This window comes from Rhipicephalus microplus, chromosome 1 (assembly GCF_043290135.1).
Source record: "Rhipicephalus microplus isolate Deutch F79 chromosome 1, USDA_Rmic, whole genome shotgun sequence".
In the NCBI taxonomy this organism is placed as follows: Eukaryota; Metazoa; Arthropoda; class Arachnida; order Ixodida; family Ixodidae; genus Rhipicephalus; species Rhipicephalus microplus.
Window position 1 is genome coordinate 272,746,616 of NC_134700.1, and position 15,452 is coordinate 272,762,067.

The window sequence follows — 15,452 nt, forward strand, 5'->3', positions numbered from 1 at the left end:
TAGATTAGCCCACACGGCTGCGGGCGCTCGTAAAGACGACCCGGCGGGGTAACACGTCCGCACGAGCTTCTCTTTTCGTCGACGACGCCGTCGGGGGCGAGTGCGAAAAGGGAGAAAGGGAGTTGGATGTCGCGCAAACGAACGAGTCTCTACGTCGCCTTGTGCACATTCTCACCTTTACGCACCGTCACCATACCCCCCTTTCCCTAAGGCCATCTCTGGGCGCGTTCCCCCAACAGGCCACGAGGCTCGCTGGCGGTGGGAGCACACCGCTGTGGCAGCGTTTATCAAGAGTAATGGCGGCGCGGGCCCCTCCGCGTGGTGGGCACCCTGGGACCCAATGACCCCAGTTAGGCCTAATCGACCGGGTCAGTCGGAATGCTCGCTTTCTTTTCCGGAATCGTTGATGCCTCGTTGTTTTGGAGCTCGTGGAGACACTACCGCGCGGCCGTGGTTCGCCCTATACGTGCGTGATCCCGCTGCGTGACGTTCGCCCCCTCACCCCTCCTCGTTCCGACCTCGCTCGTATTCTACGCGTACTTTCCCCAAAACCGGGCCACGTCGGAGACAGTCGCAAGTTTACTCGCGGCCAAGCGCGTCGTACGGGAACGGGCACGCACGTAGGGCCACACACGGGCTCTACAACCGGCTCAGCTCGTGTTTGCTTCTAATCCCGTTGCTGACGTTGATGACGCCGGAAAGAGTTAACCAGGCAAACGAGTTTTGCGTGTAGCACGAGGAGCGTCCTTGGCGCGCTGCCGTGTTGGTTCGAGGCTGCTTTACCGTGTTTGCGTTTCGGCTGCCCAATGTAGTCACACACTGTGCGTCGCGTTTGGCTTCACGCCGTAATGTGCGCCGCCGTTCTCCGCGGCCTTTGCCTTCTGTCGCCCGCTATAGTGTTAACTGCCTCGATTCTCTCTCTCGCGTCGACGAGGTGCGACCTGACTAGCCCTCGTTGCCACGTTTAAAAATGGATGCGCCGTGCCCCGAGCTTCGCGCGCTTTTTACCGTGTTTTCCCCGATGCGTTTCGGAACGGAGTCATGGGAGACACTACGTGCTTCACTCAGGTGCACGTAACTGCCCGCTCTTTTCGAGAGAGCTCTCTTATTTTTGTATACCCAACTTCATTACACCCGATGGTTCTTTTTTTAAATTTTGTTTCTGAAACTGGTTGGACGTCACCTTAGGATCGGCCAGTCAAGTGCTTCCCCGTGACACCACGCGTCCGATGGTTGATGGTCCAGCCGTGTACGCAACCTTAACTTGCGCAAGTATCAACCTCCCTTTCTGATAAGCAAGTCCAGATAGACCATTTATAGCGTCAAATTATTTGATTTTTGCGTCTATACCAACTCCTGCACCCACCCTTTTATTTGTAATGTACGCACTTACCAGGGTGCTATTATATCTTACCTAGGCAGGATGGCATTAAAGAAGCACCAGTGGCTATCATTCAAGGTCCTTTGGCCTATATTATGACGTAGTCTTGCCGGCTTTCTCGACAAGATAAACCGTTTCTTAAGTAGTGAATATAATCATTTGAAGATTAGACCGTAGAGAGGTTAGCAAGAGTTGAAAATTCAGTTCGCTACTTAGATCTCCTTCCGACGTGACTTGGCTCCGAAAATTGCTGTTTCCACAATATTAATCATTTTTAGAATGAAGTTGTTTCATGCGGTTCTTGTTCAATCTGTTATGAACTTTTCATTGTTGTTTACTAGTATGCATTTACTAGTGCTCAATAAATCAGCCATCATTCATGCAAAAGCTGTCTTTATACACTAGGTGGCGTACACAATGCGCTTCTTAGTGTCTAGGAGGCAGGTTTCTATCGAGAATGTCAGAATTACGTATACGAGATGTCATCGATTCCTGGGCATCATTATTGACAGAGACCTTTCGTGGAGTGATCACATTGCGCATTTCAAGAAGAGGCTCAGCTCTATCGCCCATGTAATAAAATTTCTCGCCGGTAAAACTTGGGGAACATCCGTGTCAGCCATGCTTGAACTCTACGGAGCGTTCTTCTTGGGGTATTTTTCGTTTAGCAAAACCGCGCTTTCAAATGCCGGAAAAACCAACAACCGGTTCCTGCGAAGCATTCAAGGCCAAGTTCATCGCACATGTTTGCCTAGGTGTGCTAACACGGTCGCAACTATTACCATTGCCAAAGACCACCCGATTACGACCTATGGAACTGTCGACACATTCTGGGCGCATATTTGTCATATATCCCGACTGCCTAACTACCACCTTGCTAGCCTGCCACTGGAAAGAACGAAGGCAGAGAGAGAGAAATAAATAAAAGGAAGAAACAGGGAGGTTAACCTAGAAGAACTGCTTTGCTACCCTGTACGGGGGTAGGGAAAAGGGTCGAAAAGAGGCTAGAGATAGAGAGATATAAAATGAATTAGAAAAAAATCACATGCGCACACATTCAGGGAGTTTCGATCACAGTCGTTTGGACAAGCCGGTTGAACGCAAGAAGCGCAGGAGCGCTTTCACAGCCTTCTTCTGTGACATAAAGTCCTGTCGGTAGCACAGGATTCTTTCTTCCGAAAGAGGCTGGTTGTCCAGTTCATCTAGTGCATTGCAGAGTGAATGTATCTGCGAGCAGTATTGTGGGCATTCACACAGAATGTGCCAAGTTGTTTCGTCACTGCCACAATGGTCGCATGCAGCAGTGTCAGCCATTCCTACGCGGAAACCGTACGCATTGGTAAATGCGACGCTCAACCATAATCTGCTCAGCATGTCAGCGTAATTCCGGAGGAATTCGAAGACTGAGAGTTGGGTCTAAGGTACATAACCATGCATGGATGAAATTTGGCTCGTTCCATAGTGACGTGATGCGCTTGCGAGCAAGCGTGTGGAGTTTCCGTGCAGCGTCAGTTCTGGAAAGCGGAATTGATATTTGATCGCTTTCAACCTCCCGGCTGCGGCGGCTGCATTTCCGATGGAGGCGGAAATGTTGTAGGCCCGTGTACTCAGATTTGGGTGCACGTTAAAGAACCCCAGGTGGTCGAAATTTCCGGAGCCCTCCACTACGGCGTCTCTCATAATCATATGATGGTTTTGGGACGTTAAACCCCACATATCAATCAATCAATCGCTTTCAACTGAGCTTTCAACCGATCGCTTTCAACTTTTCGCGAAAAGCACTGGGAAGCCATATTACTTGAAGTATAACAAGATACTAATCAACAAGAAAGCCTACGTTTATTGTCCGGTCACCGATCGTGTAACTGAGGCAGGACCTATTTATGATAACCCTGTCCACGTTGCTCCCGAAGTAAGCAATGCAGAATGCGCAGGGGCCAGCGCTCCTCCTTCACATCGATAGCTAGATAAGCATTTTCGAGCTCACGAATTTTCTTTTTTGCTATGTAATTCTCGAAGTGTTACTAACAAGCGTGATGCCCTATCTGCGCTAATAGATACATGTCTAGCTGATGTCGTCGAAGTAACTGAAACTTGGCTGTCCGCGGAAATTGAAAATAACGAAATATTTAACTGTTCAAAAAAGTTTAAATTCTACCGCTGTGACCGGGGTACGAGGTGCGGGGGCGGCGTATTGATTGCCATTAGCGACGAGAGTAGCTCGTTCAGCGTGCCTGTTGTTTCACCGCTTGAAATTGTTGTCGCGTGTGTTCGCATTAACCACAAAGATATCGTTGTTTGTGGCTGCTACTGGCCTCCTAACCTTACTACCGGTTTCGCAAATGAATTACACGATGTACTAAATAAGTTGCGAGTAAGGTTTCCGGCTGCGCCTATGTTTCTCCTAGGTGACTTTAACTTCCCTAATGTTTCGTGGTCTCCCCCTTTCCCAACAATTTCATCAACTTCTGCTAACAGTTCTGCCTTTCTTGATGTGTGTTCAGACTTTAACCTTACCCAGCTGGTTAACGCTCCAACCCGCATTACCTTGTCCACCTCCTCAGTTCTAGACTTGGTGCTGACCACGCATACCGACCTAATTAAATCTCTATCAGTTATTCCGGGCGTAAGCGACCATCTAGCTATTCATTTTAACATGACTAAAACAACTAAAAGAAATGATAGCTCAAAAGTTTTTAGGGACTACAAAAGAGCCGACTATGTTTCAATTATTAATGAGCTTCAGCTTTTCCTAAACGATTACCTTTCGCAATTTCTGGAAAGGTCCATGCAACAAAAGTGGAATTTGTTTAAGCAGAAGGTAGCAGAACTTACCAATCGTTTTATTCCACTCCGCAGAATTAGGCAAAACGCAAAGTCCCCTTGGTTCACGCTTACCCTAAAACGACTACTGAATAAAAAGAAACGAATTTTTCGAAGGGCAAAGCTAACTAACAACGCGGAAAGGTGGTCCGCTTATCATCACGCAGCTGACGAGTACACTCGCGCATTATCCGTTGCAAAAGAAAATTATTATCAACAAACGCTTCCCTCCCTGCTTGCAACTAACCCACAGAACATTTGGCAGATGATTAGGGGAAATGAAAAAAAGGCGATAGAATTAATCCATGATGATAACAGCCGTGTACCAAAAGAAGAGTGTTGTGTCATTTTAAGCTCTGTGTTTTCATCGTGCTTTGTTAAACCTACAGCACTTTCCTTTCCCGATACCCCCACCCACAACTTTGTTTCCATGGAACCCCTTTTATTTGACTGTGTCGGCATACAAAAATTGATAGAAAACATGAATTTAGCCAGTGCTCCAGGTGAAGACGGTATCTGTGCAAAGTTTTTGCATAATACCTCTGTTTACTCATCTGTCATTTTATGTGCGCTCTTCACACAGTCTTTGGAATGTCATTGCCTCCCGGGCGACTGGAAAGCGGGAAAGGTGGTTCCTCTTCACAAATCAGGTGACGTTCATAACCCCCGCAATTACAGGCCCATATCGTTAACAAGCATACCGTGTAAGCTCATGGAACACGTCATCTACTCCCACATAATCACTTTTTTAAAAAACAACTCGTTCCTTAGTGATCACCAGCATGGATTCCGGAAACAGTACTCGTGTGAGACCCAACTTCTCTGCTTTACTAATGACCTTTTCTTGCCATTGACGCTTCTTCCCTTGTTGACTGTATTTTTCTCGACTTTGCAAAAGCTTTTGACACTGTATGCCATAAACTACTGCTGCTAAAACTAAGCAAACTTAATCTTGATGCTAACATATTAAAATGGATTGAATGCTTTCTAATAGACCGCTCTCAATTTGTAACTGCGAATGAATCCAACTCCCCCCTCTCACCCGTAACCTCTGGCGTCCCCCAAGGATCCGTTCTTGGCCCACTACTCTTCCTGATTTACATTAACGATTTGCCACATAACATCTCTTCTTCTATTAAACTTTTCGCCGATGATTGTGTTATTTACCGCGAAATTAAAACCCCTTCTGACCACCTTGCCCTTCAGTGTGACTTAGACAATGTTTCTTCTTGGTGCGATACTTGGCTAATGAACCTTAATGTTACTAAATGCAAGGTAATGAGAGTTTCACGTCGAACATGTAATATTTCTACTAACTACGTACTTAGTAATTCTCCCCTTACTAAAGTTAGCTCTTACAAGTACCTTGGCGTTACAATTTCTGACAACCTTTCCTGGCAGTCTCACATTGACCTTATTAAAAACAATGCTAACCGCACACTTGGTTATTTACGCCGTAACTTCTCCCTTGCCCCGATGCAACTGAAACTTCTGCTCTATAAAACATTAGTCCGACCAAAGCTAGAATATTCATCATCTGTATGGGATCCCCACGTAAACATCCATATCAGTAGCATCGAAGCAATTCAAAATCGCGCCGCTCGTTTCATTTTGTCGAACTATTCCCGTACAGCAAGCGTATTCCATATGAAGTCAACCTTAAATCTACCTAGCCTATCATTTCGCCGCAAAATCTCGCGCTTGTGCCTCTTCCACAAGTTGTACCATACCATGCACTCACTGAGTAACTCGCTTTTTTTGCCGCCACCCAACATTTCATCCCGCAGCGATCACCACTTCAAAGTTGGAATTACAAGCAGCCGTACAAACCTCCATTTTAATTCATTCGTGCCCAAAACAAGCACGGACTGGAATCACCTTCCCGCTTCCATCGCATCCATCACTGACCCGGCCAACTTCAAGAGTACCATAAACGCATACCCTTTTTAAACATGCTCCATTTGTTTGTACAGATTGTTACTTGTTTTTCCACCACTCCTCTCTGTAACGCCTTGTGCATTGAGAGAAAATAAATGAAATGAAATGAAACCGAAGGCAGAGTTCTCCAGAAAGGTGGCGGCTAACCAGCATTCCATCTACAGGAGATCCTCACCATCAACTATACCGCTATGCCCGGAGTGGTGGCTGCAAAGACCCCCTGTACACATTGAAATGCTTAGCATAACTGAAAAGGCTAGCCTGTCATCTGCAGCCCTCAAGCAGATATCATTGTACCTTTTGCATATATCATATGAAAACCAAACTCATATTTATACGGACGGTTCAGTCTCGGAAAGTTCGACGGGTGCTTTTGTGATTCTTTCTCAGTCAAGCACCGTCAAGTTCAAGACTTCACGCGTCACATCTACGGGCTCCGAGCTCGCCGCCCTTCTAGCTGCGATTACATTTGCTATGCGAGCATTCTCTGATAAGTGGGCTATCTTCCATGACTCCAAGGCCGCCCTTCAATGTATGCGAAGTCTACGACGCAGGAACTGCCATCAGATGGTATCTCAAGTCAATGAAATCTGTCATCATGGCACTAACAAAAGACATGACATAATCTTTCAATGGCTGCCTGGTCACTGTGGGATTGGTGGTAACCACCTCGCCGACATCGCTGCCCGTTGTGCCCACGACGGAGCACCCACACTGCTCATAGCCCTGTCAAGGGTTGACGCCGCAAAATAACTTCACCACATCGCGCAAAATAACACACCTACGCATTGAAATCTTCCACTGAACTCCACTCGACGCCCACAGAACCTCGCTTCATTACTCAAATTACAGCTGCCGTCAAAGACTTCGCGACGGGATGCTACAGTGCTGTGTCGGTTGTGGGTCGGCATTTCCTTCACCAATGCATTAAGTCATCGCATTGGTATGGCTGACTCCCCCAACTGTGATAACTGCCATTGTGTATATAATCTCGACCATGTCCGGTGCCATTGTCCAGACTTTGAAGAAGATCGCCGGACTCTCCAGTGTGCCTTAAGGAGGCTGGATGATAGACCCTTTACTCTGGAGATCTTGGGAGCGTGGCCTTCAAGTATACTTAACCCCAGAAAGTCACACCAGCCCTTCTACAATTCTTGAGGGCAATATCACTGTGCGACCACCTGTGAAACCTGCACTGTGTGTGTGTTATGTGCAACGTGTATCTCTCTCTTCCTCTCTCATTCCCCTGTCCCCCATGCAGGGTAGCAACTGGACTTAGTCGAGTTAACCTCCCCACATTTCTGATATTTCCCCCCCCCCTCTCTCTCTCTCTCTCTCATCTCAAAAAATCTTGTACGTGACTGTGCATGCCTCATCAGATGAAATCGATACGCTTTAAGAACGCCCTGCTTGCGAGGAAGTGCGTACAAACGCTCGGCGCCTTTTAAACACTTCGACGCAGTGTCGCATCGTCGCGTATCCATTATGCTGCCTGCATCGGAAATCTTAATTTGCTCCAGCCAATTTCTGCTGTAATATTTTCCTCATTTCTCTACGTCAAAGGAAGGAGCCCTATTGGTGTCGCCGCACAACAGTAGCGGCGCTGGCGTCGACGAACCTTCTCGCCCGTCGGCAGCCTCGTATTGTCGTACCGAGGCAGGATCCTAACGTGGGGGGCCGCCGCGACGTGGTCATTTTGTAAAACCGCGATGCTCCCTGGGCGTGGTCAGCTCGACGTGCTCGTTATAGGACGACATAGTTTCTGTAGCGCTCGTATATCTCGAGCAGCTTTACGGCAGATTGCACGGGGCGCCGCGGCGCGGAATACGGACCATTCGTGCGAGCATCGCGCGCGCGTTTCCGATAATAGCGTCGAAATAAATTGTGGCCAACGGCTATGCTGGCAGAGTGAACGCATAGGCGCCGGCAACGGATGGTTAAGGCTCTTGGATTGAAACTGCTGTTTTTTTTACAGTTCTATCTCTTTTTCTTGTGTTAATCATCCCAATATTTATTTATTTATTTACAAGCACCTTATAGAGCTCGCAGAGGCATTTTGTAAGGGGGGTCGGTACAAAGTAATAACAAATTGGGTTAACAAGTCAGTAAGAACAATGAAGTACGTCAACAACAGCAAAAAATATGTCCAAGTACAGAAATACGTCCAAGTCCAAATGTGTCCAAGTATATGCGGCCAGTTGCACCTATATCGAGAGATAAGGCTCGTATGAGGGAACGACGTCATCTAAAAAGGAAAGCAAAAAAGAGAAGTGACTGTTCGTTATGTATTTGTCTGAGAAGACTCGAAGGCGCAAGTCTCTTTTTCTCTTCAGTCAACGGTGTTGATCACATGATGACAATTTCTTGCATCACTCGTGTTGAAGCCGAGGCCGACGATCCCTTTTCGCATATGATGAGGCCTATAATTCGTTCAAAGCACTGGGAGCGTGGAATCAAGGACTACGAAGGAGGAAGTATCAGACAACTTAGGCGCTCACTAAGAACTCGTTAGTGATCGCCCGTGTAATTCTTCTTCGTCGGTCGTCTGCGGTCGCGCGCTATACGAGTTCTTTCAACGAGTATGAATTACCAACTAGTACACCTATCCACCCTTCTGCGAATCATGTAAGTCTTTCGCATTAAATCTGTGATTATAGCAAACTCTACGGCCACTCAATGTAATCCTAGTAAGCCCATTGTCTAAGTGTGGACAAATTCCGTTTTGAGGGGCTTCGTGGCAGCGCGAAAACCTATAATAGCGTTGCGTATTACAGTGTAGAGTCTCCTTGCACCTCAACAGCTCGGGGTCACGTTGCTTGAGCGGAAACTTCCACAACGTTATAACACGGCCGCGTGATTTCGAGTGAAAGGCAAGGGGCCGGCTGAAATCGCATGAGTATCGCTACACTGCCAATGTAAGTGGTTGGCCTACGTCACTGCAGGGGGTGAGTAAACTACGCCGTGCTGCTTCGCGGTTCTCGTTAGTTTACCAGCACCACTGCTGCCAGAGACAGGATCAGCGGGTAGGACGTGGGTTATAGGGCAAGATAATCCGGTATGTAGTCCCAATCAGATAGTAAGCTCTGATTGTATTCAATAGGTACATTAGTACTTTGGTGGCCACGTGCAATGACCGGTTCCTCAGCTAAGCTCCAAGAATTTCTGCGTCCAAGAACGGTACAGACATCTAAAGGTCTAATTCATCATCAAAGACTCAGTCTCTTTTTGTTTCTTTCCTAGTTTTTGTTCGCAATTTTGCATGTTTTCACTTTTATTTTGTTTTACAGAGGCTGGAACAACGCTGCTCCGCTCTCGTCGGGCAATACTGATAGATGCAAGGAACTCATTATCGGACGTTAACCAAACAATGCTCCGGAAGGAAAACCAAGATAATCTTACCCGCGTCGCTTTCTTTTGTCACGCCCGCGACATCGTAGGTAGTTAACGTGTGACTTTTTCGTTTGCCGCTTAGCACTACCGACGCGAGAATGTTTTCATTAATTTTCCGGGTCAATACATTCCTGTGGAATCACCACGGCGATTTCGTGGCGGAGAGATTTCCAGAGCTTCGGTAATACGTTTAGCACGGGACAATAATGACGTGTTAATTACATTAACCAGTGCTTTCATTTTTTTCTCTTTGCTTATTTGCTCGTCAAGCTTACCGTATATGCGCAGCTCTCTCTCCCCCTTGACTGTCTTGAACCCAGGACCTTCGGTGGACACTTCGCAGCCGTACATTCCCTCGGTGTTCAGGTCGGTCTTCTCCAGGAACACGTTGTTCTTGTCTGAACGGGAATGCTGCACACAAGGAATGAGTGAGTGAGTGGGTGAGTGACAACTTTATTCACGAGGACGAAACGGGTGTCGAAAAGGCAAGGTACAGAAGGAATGTGATACGCTGAAAAGGGTTAACAGCGAATAAAAGAAGGGTGCGAAAAGATTTAGGCCTGGCTTTAACTGAGTTAACGTCTTAAAGAGACACCAAGAGTGAAGAAAGAAATCTATTTAGATTGATAAGTTGTGCTCTGAGAACTCTGAGGTTGATTTAACAGTCATAAGTTTATTAATGGAGGACGAAATTGAGGCAAAAAAACTCATTTTTAAATTTCACGTTGAGTTCACCACGCGCGATGTGATTGTGGACTTCTGTGCGCATTTCTCGTATATTGGCGACATTAGCTCAACGACATGTCTTGAAACTTGGTACGTTATGTATGTAACCACCTAAGAGGACATTTTTTTAGTTTTTTTTAACTAATGAGGAACAACGTAGATCCTCGCAGATAGCTTTAGAATCTATATATGACGACGGCGTTTGGCGCGGGAGTTCCAAGGTTGCCACCCACATTTTTTTTACCAGTTTTTTTTTTTTTGGGGGGGGGGGGGCTTACCGAGCGTCTTATTGCGGCAAGCATAGTAATTTCGGAATTGTGATAGAGTCATTTACTAACAATAAAAAAACTAATTTCGCTTTCAGTGACCCTATAAATACCAATGTACAGTGGAGCTGAGGGGCCAGTTACGCCCAACGCCGCGAATTCTTATGAAACCGCGAAGTGTACTCCGTCGCAAGGCTAAACTTCATAAAACTTCCCAAGCATTTCAAGGCATCTCAAAGCGAGAAGACCGGTATTGCACTAGCTCATGCGGTTTAGAGGTCATTTCTTGCAATGCCGTCGAAAACGTCTATAAGAATATTCACCTCAACCCGTGTCTCATATTGCACTCAGCCAATGAGTCAGCTTGCATTCAGACCTGTAGCCAAAGGGGACCTCCCCGAATTTCGAATGAAGGGGTGTTTTACTGAAGACAAGTAATAAAACGGGTATTTTTTAAAGTTTTTAACAAGTGCCGTCTCCACCCCCCCCCCCACCCCCCAAAATTCCTGACTACGGGCCTGCGTAAACTCACAAAACTTAGGCGAAGAAAAATAAGTCATTGTTCAAACTCATCGAACTTGGGTAAAGTCGGTGTAAACGCGCGCTAGGCTCACTTATAGCCCTTACTCGCGCCCAGAGACTGCATTTTACCGATACGCAAGGAATCCATACCCGTGAAGTTTTGTATAGACAGCTTCTTCATTTTTGTAGTGGGCCGGAGGTGGTCTTCCCCGATTTCAGTGGCACACACCCGCTTCGCTATGCTGCGAACGTCACTGCCTCATGCTTAATTGAGCTCTGTTTTAGCGTGCTGCAGCAATAGAGCGCGTAAGCAATGCCCGCACATTATTGCGTCAGTCGACTAGCGCGCAAGGCGCTATGTCCTCCCCAAAGCGCGGAGTGGTGACGCAACGAGGTGATCGCAATTAATCCAACTCGGTGCCTCTGGTCTTCGTCTCATTCGCCATGACATGCGGGTGCCAGGGTGACCCCCAACCACCACTGCGGACGTCAAACTCGTACGCCGAAATGGGTCGTAAGAGAAATTTCGAGCCAACATTGGTTCTTGCTGTAATATTACTGAAGGAGGCCGATTAATGGCACAGGCAGTTTACGACCGAGAAGCCTCGCGGATTGCGAAATATTATGGGCGGAATGTTCGAGCTATAACGGTGGCTTCCTGATTGGACAGCTATGGCTAGCACTCAAAAAGCTCGTCTTTTAAGTGACGTTGACAAAGCGATTTATGTTATACGTAAGGCTGTCACATTAAGCAGTTGATAAACATCCAGAAGATGTCGATAATGTTTTGACTGACGTTGAAACATAATGTGATTGATTGAAACCTACAGTTACTACAAGTTCTAGTAGCCCAAGAATAATTTTTAGGGGCGAAGCTCCTTGTAGCGGCACCCGTTTGTCCCTCGTAACCGTTGTAGTAGTGTGTAACAAGTATAACATTTTGATCTACAAGGTGGTGCCGGTGAGAGATTTCTTCTGTGCGTTGTTCAACAATAAAAAATAGTGCTCAGTGTACATGCCGATGGCTGCTAATGGGGAATGAGAGACAGGAACATTCGGCTTTTAGTTAACGCGCACGCTGCGATCCCCATTAGCAGCCATTGGCATGTACATTCAGCACTATCTGACAAGAAAGGGTTGCTACGTTATACTCGCTGGGTGCAACCTCCTTAGTTTTAGAAAAGTTTAGCGAGCGTTGAGCCGCAGCGCCATGAATACAATGAACTAGTATATACCATGAACTCGAGGTGGTTAAAGGTGGGAAGTAGATACGAAGCGCAAGCCGTAAGAAAGTAAAAGCCGAATTCTCCTGTCTCTCATTTCCCATTAGCAGCCATTGGCATGTACATTGAGCACTATCTGACAGGAAAAGGTTGCTACGTTATACTCGCCGGGCGTAACCTCCTTGGTTTTAGAAAGGTTTAGCGAGCGTTGGGCCGCAGTGCCATGAATACAGTGAACTAGTATATACCATGAACTCGAGGTGGTTAAAGGTGGGAAGTAGACTTGAAGCGCAAGCCGTAAGAAAGTGTGTGTGCCACCTCTCGTTTAGTCCTTGGAATGTCCGCTGGATGGTGGTGCTTCTATATGGGGAATATATGATGAAAAGATGCGAGATGGTGGTACTTGGAGTGTTGAATATAGATGGACGAACGGACACACAGACAGATGCATGGATGGACGCATGAACGGACGCAGGGGCGGATGCATGAAAGAACGCAGGGACGGACGCACGAACAGACGCACGCACGGACGGGCGGATGAACGCATGGATGTTTACACAGACGGACGCATGGACGGACGGAAGCAAGAACAAATGGACGGACGAATGCTTCGCCCCACTCTCCATCATTCACTCCGTGGATATGCTGGCAATTTTTTTTCAACTGGTAAATGGTGGTGGTAGTGGTTAGAATGAAGAGGAAAAAGGCACCTAATTTCTGTCTGCCTACAGGCGACACGGCGCAGTGCCTTATAGGGGTGGGGGGAAGGAGGGATAAAAAGAATAGAAGGAAAATAGACGGAGAAGTAGACAGGCAAGCGACGGAAAAAAGAAGGAGATAGGAAAGCTGGGATCCGGTCGAAGCAGTCCAAGGGCGGGGTGCCACAATGCGAGAGCTGCACGGCGTCAGGAGACCGCGGAGGGCGAACCAGTCGGCGGGAGCTACGCTGGCGTCGGAGATCGCGAGGGCACAACCGTCCAGCTTGAAATCCTGCGAGCGAATCCACTGGTAAATGTCCGATCTCTGCAAACATCTGGGGTTTACACGGTACTCCTACAGCACTGGTTGTGTGCTGTTCGCATTTATTACGCAAGTTTGTCCGAACGTCAGTGTCACATTGTGCTTGTGAAGATTTTTTAGATGCCAAAGCATCTTATGCTCGGGGCAGTGTCCATTCTGCGGCGCCCGCACCCATACTGTGCATGCGCCAACTCTTCCCCCTCTACTCACCCCGCCCCGGTGGTCTAGTGGCTAAGGTACGCGGCTGCTGACCCGCACGTCGCGGGATCGAATCCCGGCTGCGGCGGCTGCATTTCCGATGGAGGCGAAAATGTTGTAGGCCCATGTGCTCAGATTTGGGTGCACGTTAAAGTACCCAAGGTGGTCGAAGTCATCATGATCATGATCATCATCATCATCATCATCATGATCATCATCATCATCATCATCATCATCATCATCGCCATCATCATCATCATCATTATTATTAATATTATTATCACCATCATCATCATCATAAATCATTATCACTATCATTATCATCATCATCAGCATCATCCCTCTACTCGCTTCAGCGTGAGGAGGTGGGAGGAGATGGCATGAACGCTGCCTCTCCTTTGTTTCTCCTCTCCCGTTTTCATCTGTCCGCAACAGCTGTGCCCTCGTATATAATGCGACACGAGCTCGCTCCCGTTGCACTCTCCTTCACAGCAGCGTTATGGATGCTCACGAAGCTGAACGTAAACGGCAACGCGGGCAAGCTGATCTCGAAGCTGCAAGGCTGTAAATCTCGCATTCGCTGTGCTTCTGTCATTCTCTCATTGTGTGCGAAACGCCGTGAACAACGTCGGCGCAAGTTGCAGCGGCAGCGCCACCACCGTGGAGCACAAGAAGCCCGGGACGCTGAACGTAAACGTCAGCGTCGGCAAGTGGTAATTAAAACGTCTCGACAACCACCGTCTCATCAAGTCACATATGAGAAACAGAAACTCAACGCGCACCCCACTGTGATCCTTTCGCATTTCACTATGGTTGCCCGTAGGGGGAGATGGCGCGTAAATTTTTTGTTACTAGTACACTTTTTTTTATTTTGTACTATACTGTTATTGCTTAGAAATGGTGTCACATTATTATTTTTTCTTTGCCTGTACCAATGCGTCGGCAATCTCACTCATAAATTGACTCATTCAGACTCGGATTGAGTCAAGAGTCAGAGCCTGAGTGAGTGCTAGTGAGCACTATTACGCAGAATTTGAATGCAGGTCTGTCCGGCTGTGAAAAAAACTTAGTGAGCCTGAGGCCAAATGAGCAGCATGCCCAAAATTTATTTCTTGAATGAGTCTAAGGGAACTTCATATATTTACCGGCATATGCGAGTACCAATATTTTATGCTTTGATATTTTCACCCACAAATCTTGAGCATGCCCTTGTGACCAAAATGCATATTTATATAAGGTTTTATGGCGTGAAGTATCCTAAAAGAAATCGTGTAACAGCTTGAAAAATGCAGACGAAATATTACATCTCGCATCAAGTGAGATCAGTGGAGAGAATGATGATGATATGTGGGGTTTAACGTCCCAAAACCATCATATGATTCTGAGAGACGCTGTAGTAGAGGACTACGAAAATTTCGACCATTTGAGGTTCTTTAACGTTCACCCAAACATGAGAAGACGGGTCCACATCATTTTCGCCTCCATCGAAAATGCAGCCACCGCAGCGAAGATTCGATCCCGCGACCTGCGGGTCAGCAGCTGAGTACCTTAGCCACTAGACGACCGTGGTGGGGCTGATGAGAGAGAGAAAGAATATAAGAAAGCTAGAGAGATTAACTAGACTAATGAACTTTCTGGTGGCAATTGGGCGCTTGAGTGCTTGTGATAGAAAGGAAAAACGGCCACGCGTGTTCAACTTGCTTTTGCAAAAACTGCGGTTCATTTGTAGGTTCTCCTTCCCACTGAGCGGCTACGTTTGCCAATAATTCACATACCATCAATACTGGCCGGTGTATTCTTTCGCGAGGGATTCAGCATAATATTTTATTTTTAATTAACACATGTGTTCGCCTATATATAGAATCACATACGCTGATGAGCAGATAGAATTAAGTAAACAGATCCAGTGTAGACGATTACTTTCATTACGACCTACGATGAAGTCGCAACGATCAATGTCTCGTT

At 46.9% G+C, this 15,452-nt stretch overlaps 1 protein-coding gene across 1 annotated transcript in view; it reads right to left on the minus strand.

Moving 5' to 3' along the window:
• The window catches only part of LOC142817637 (cell adhesion molecule 4-like), a 324,540-nt gene that overhangs the window by 43,513 nt on the left and 265,575 nt on the right, over nucleotides 1-15,452 (minus strand). The window contains exon 3 of the mRNA XM_075894703.1: nucleotides 9,808-9,943. Coding sequence (XP_075750818.1) covers nucleotides 9,808-9,943 — 136 coding nt within the window. The remainder of the gene's footprint in view (nucleotides 1-9,807; nucleotides 9,944-15,452) is intronic.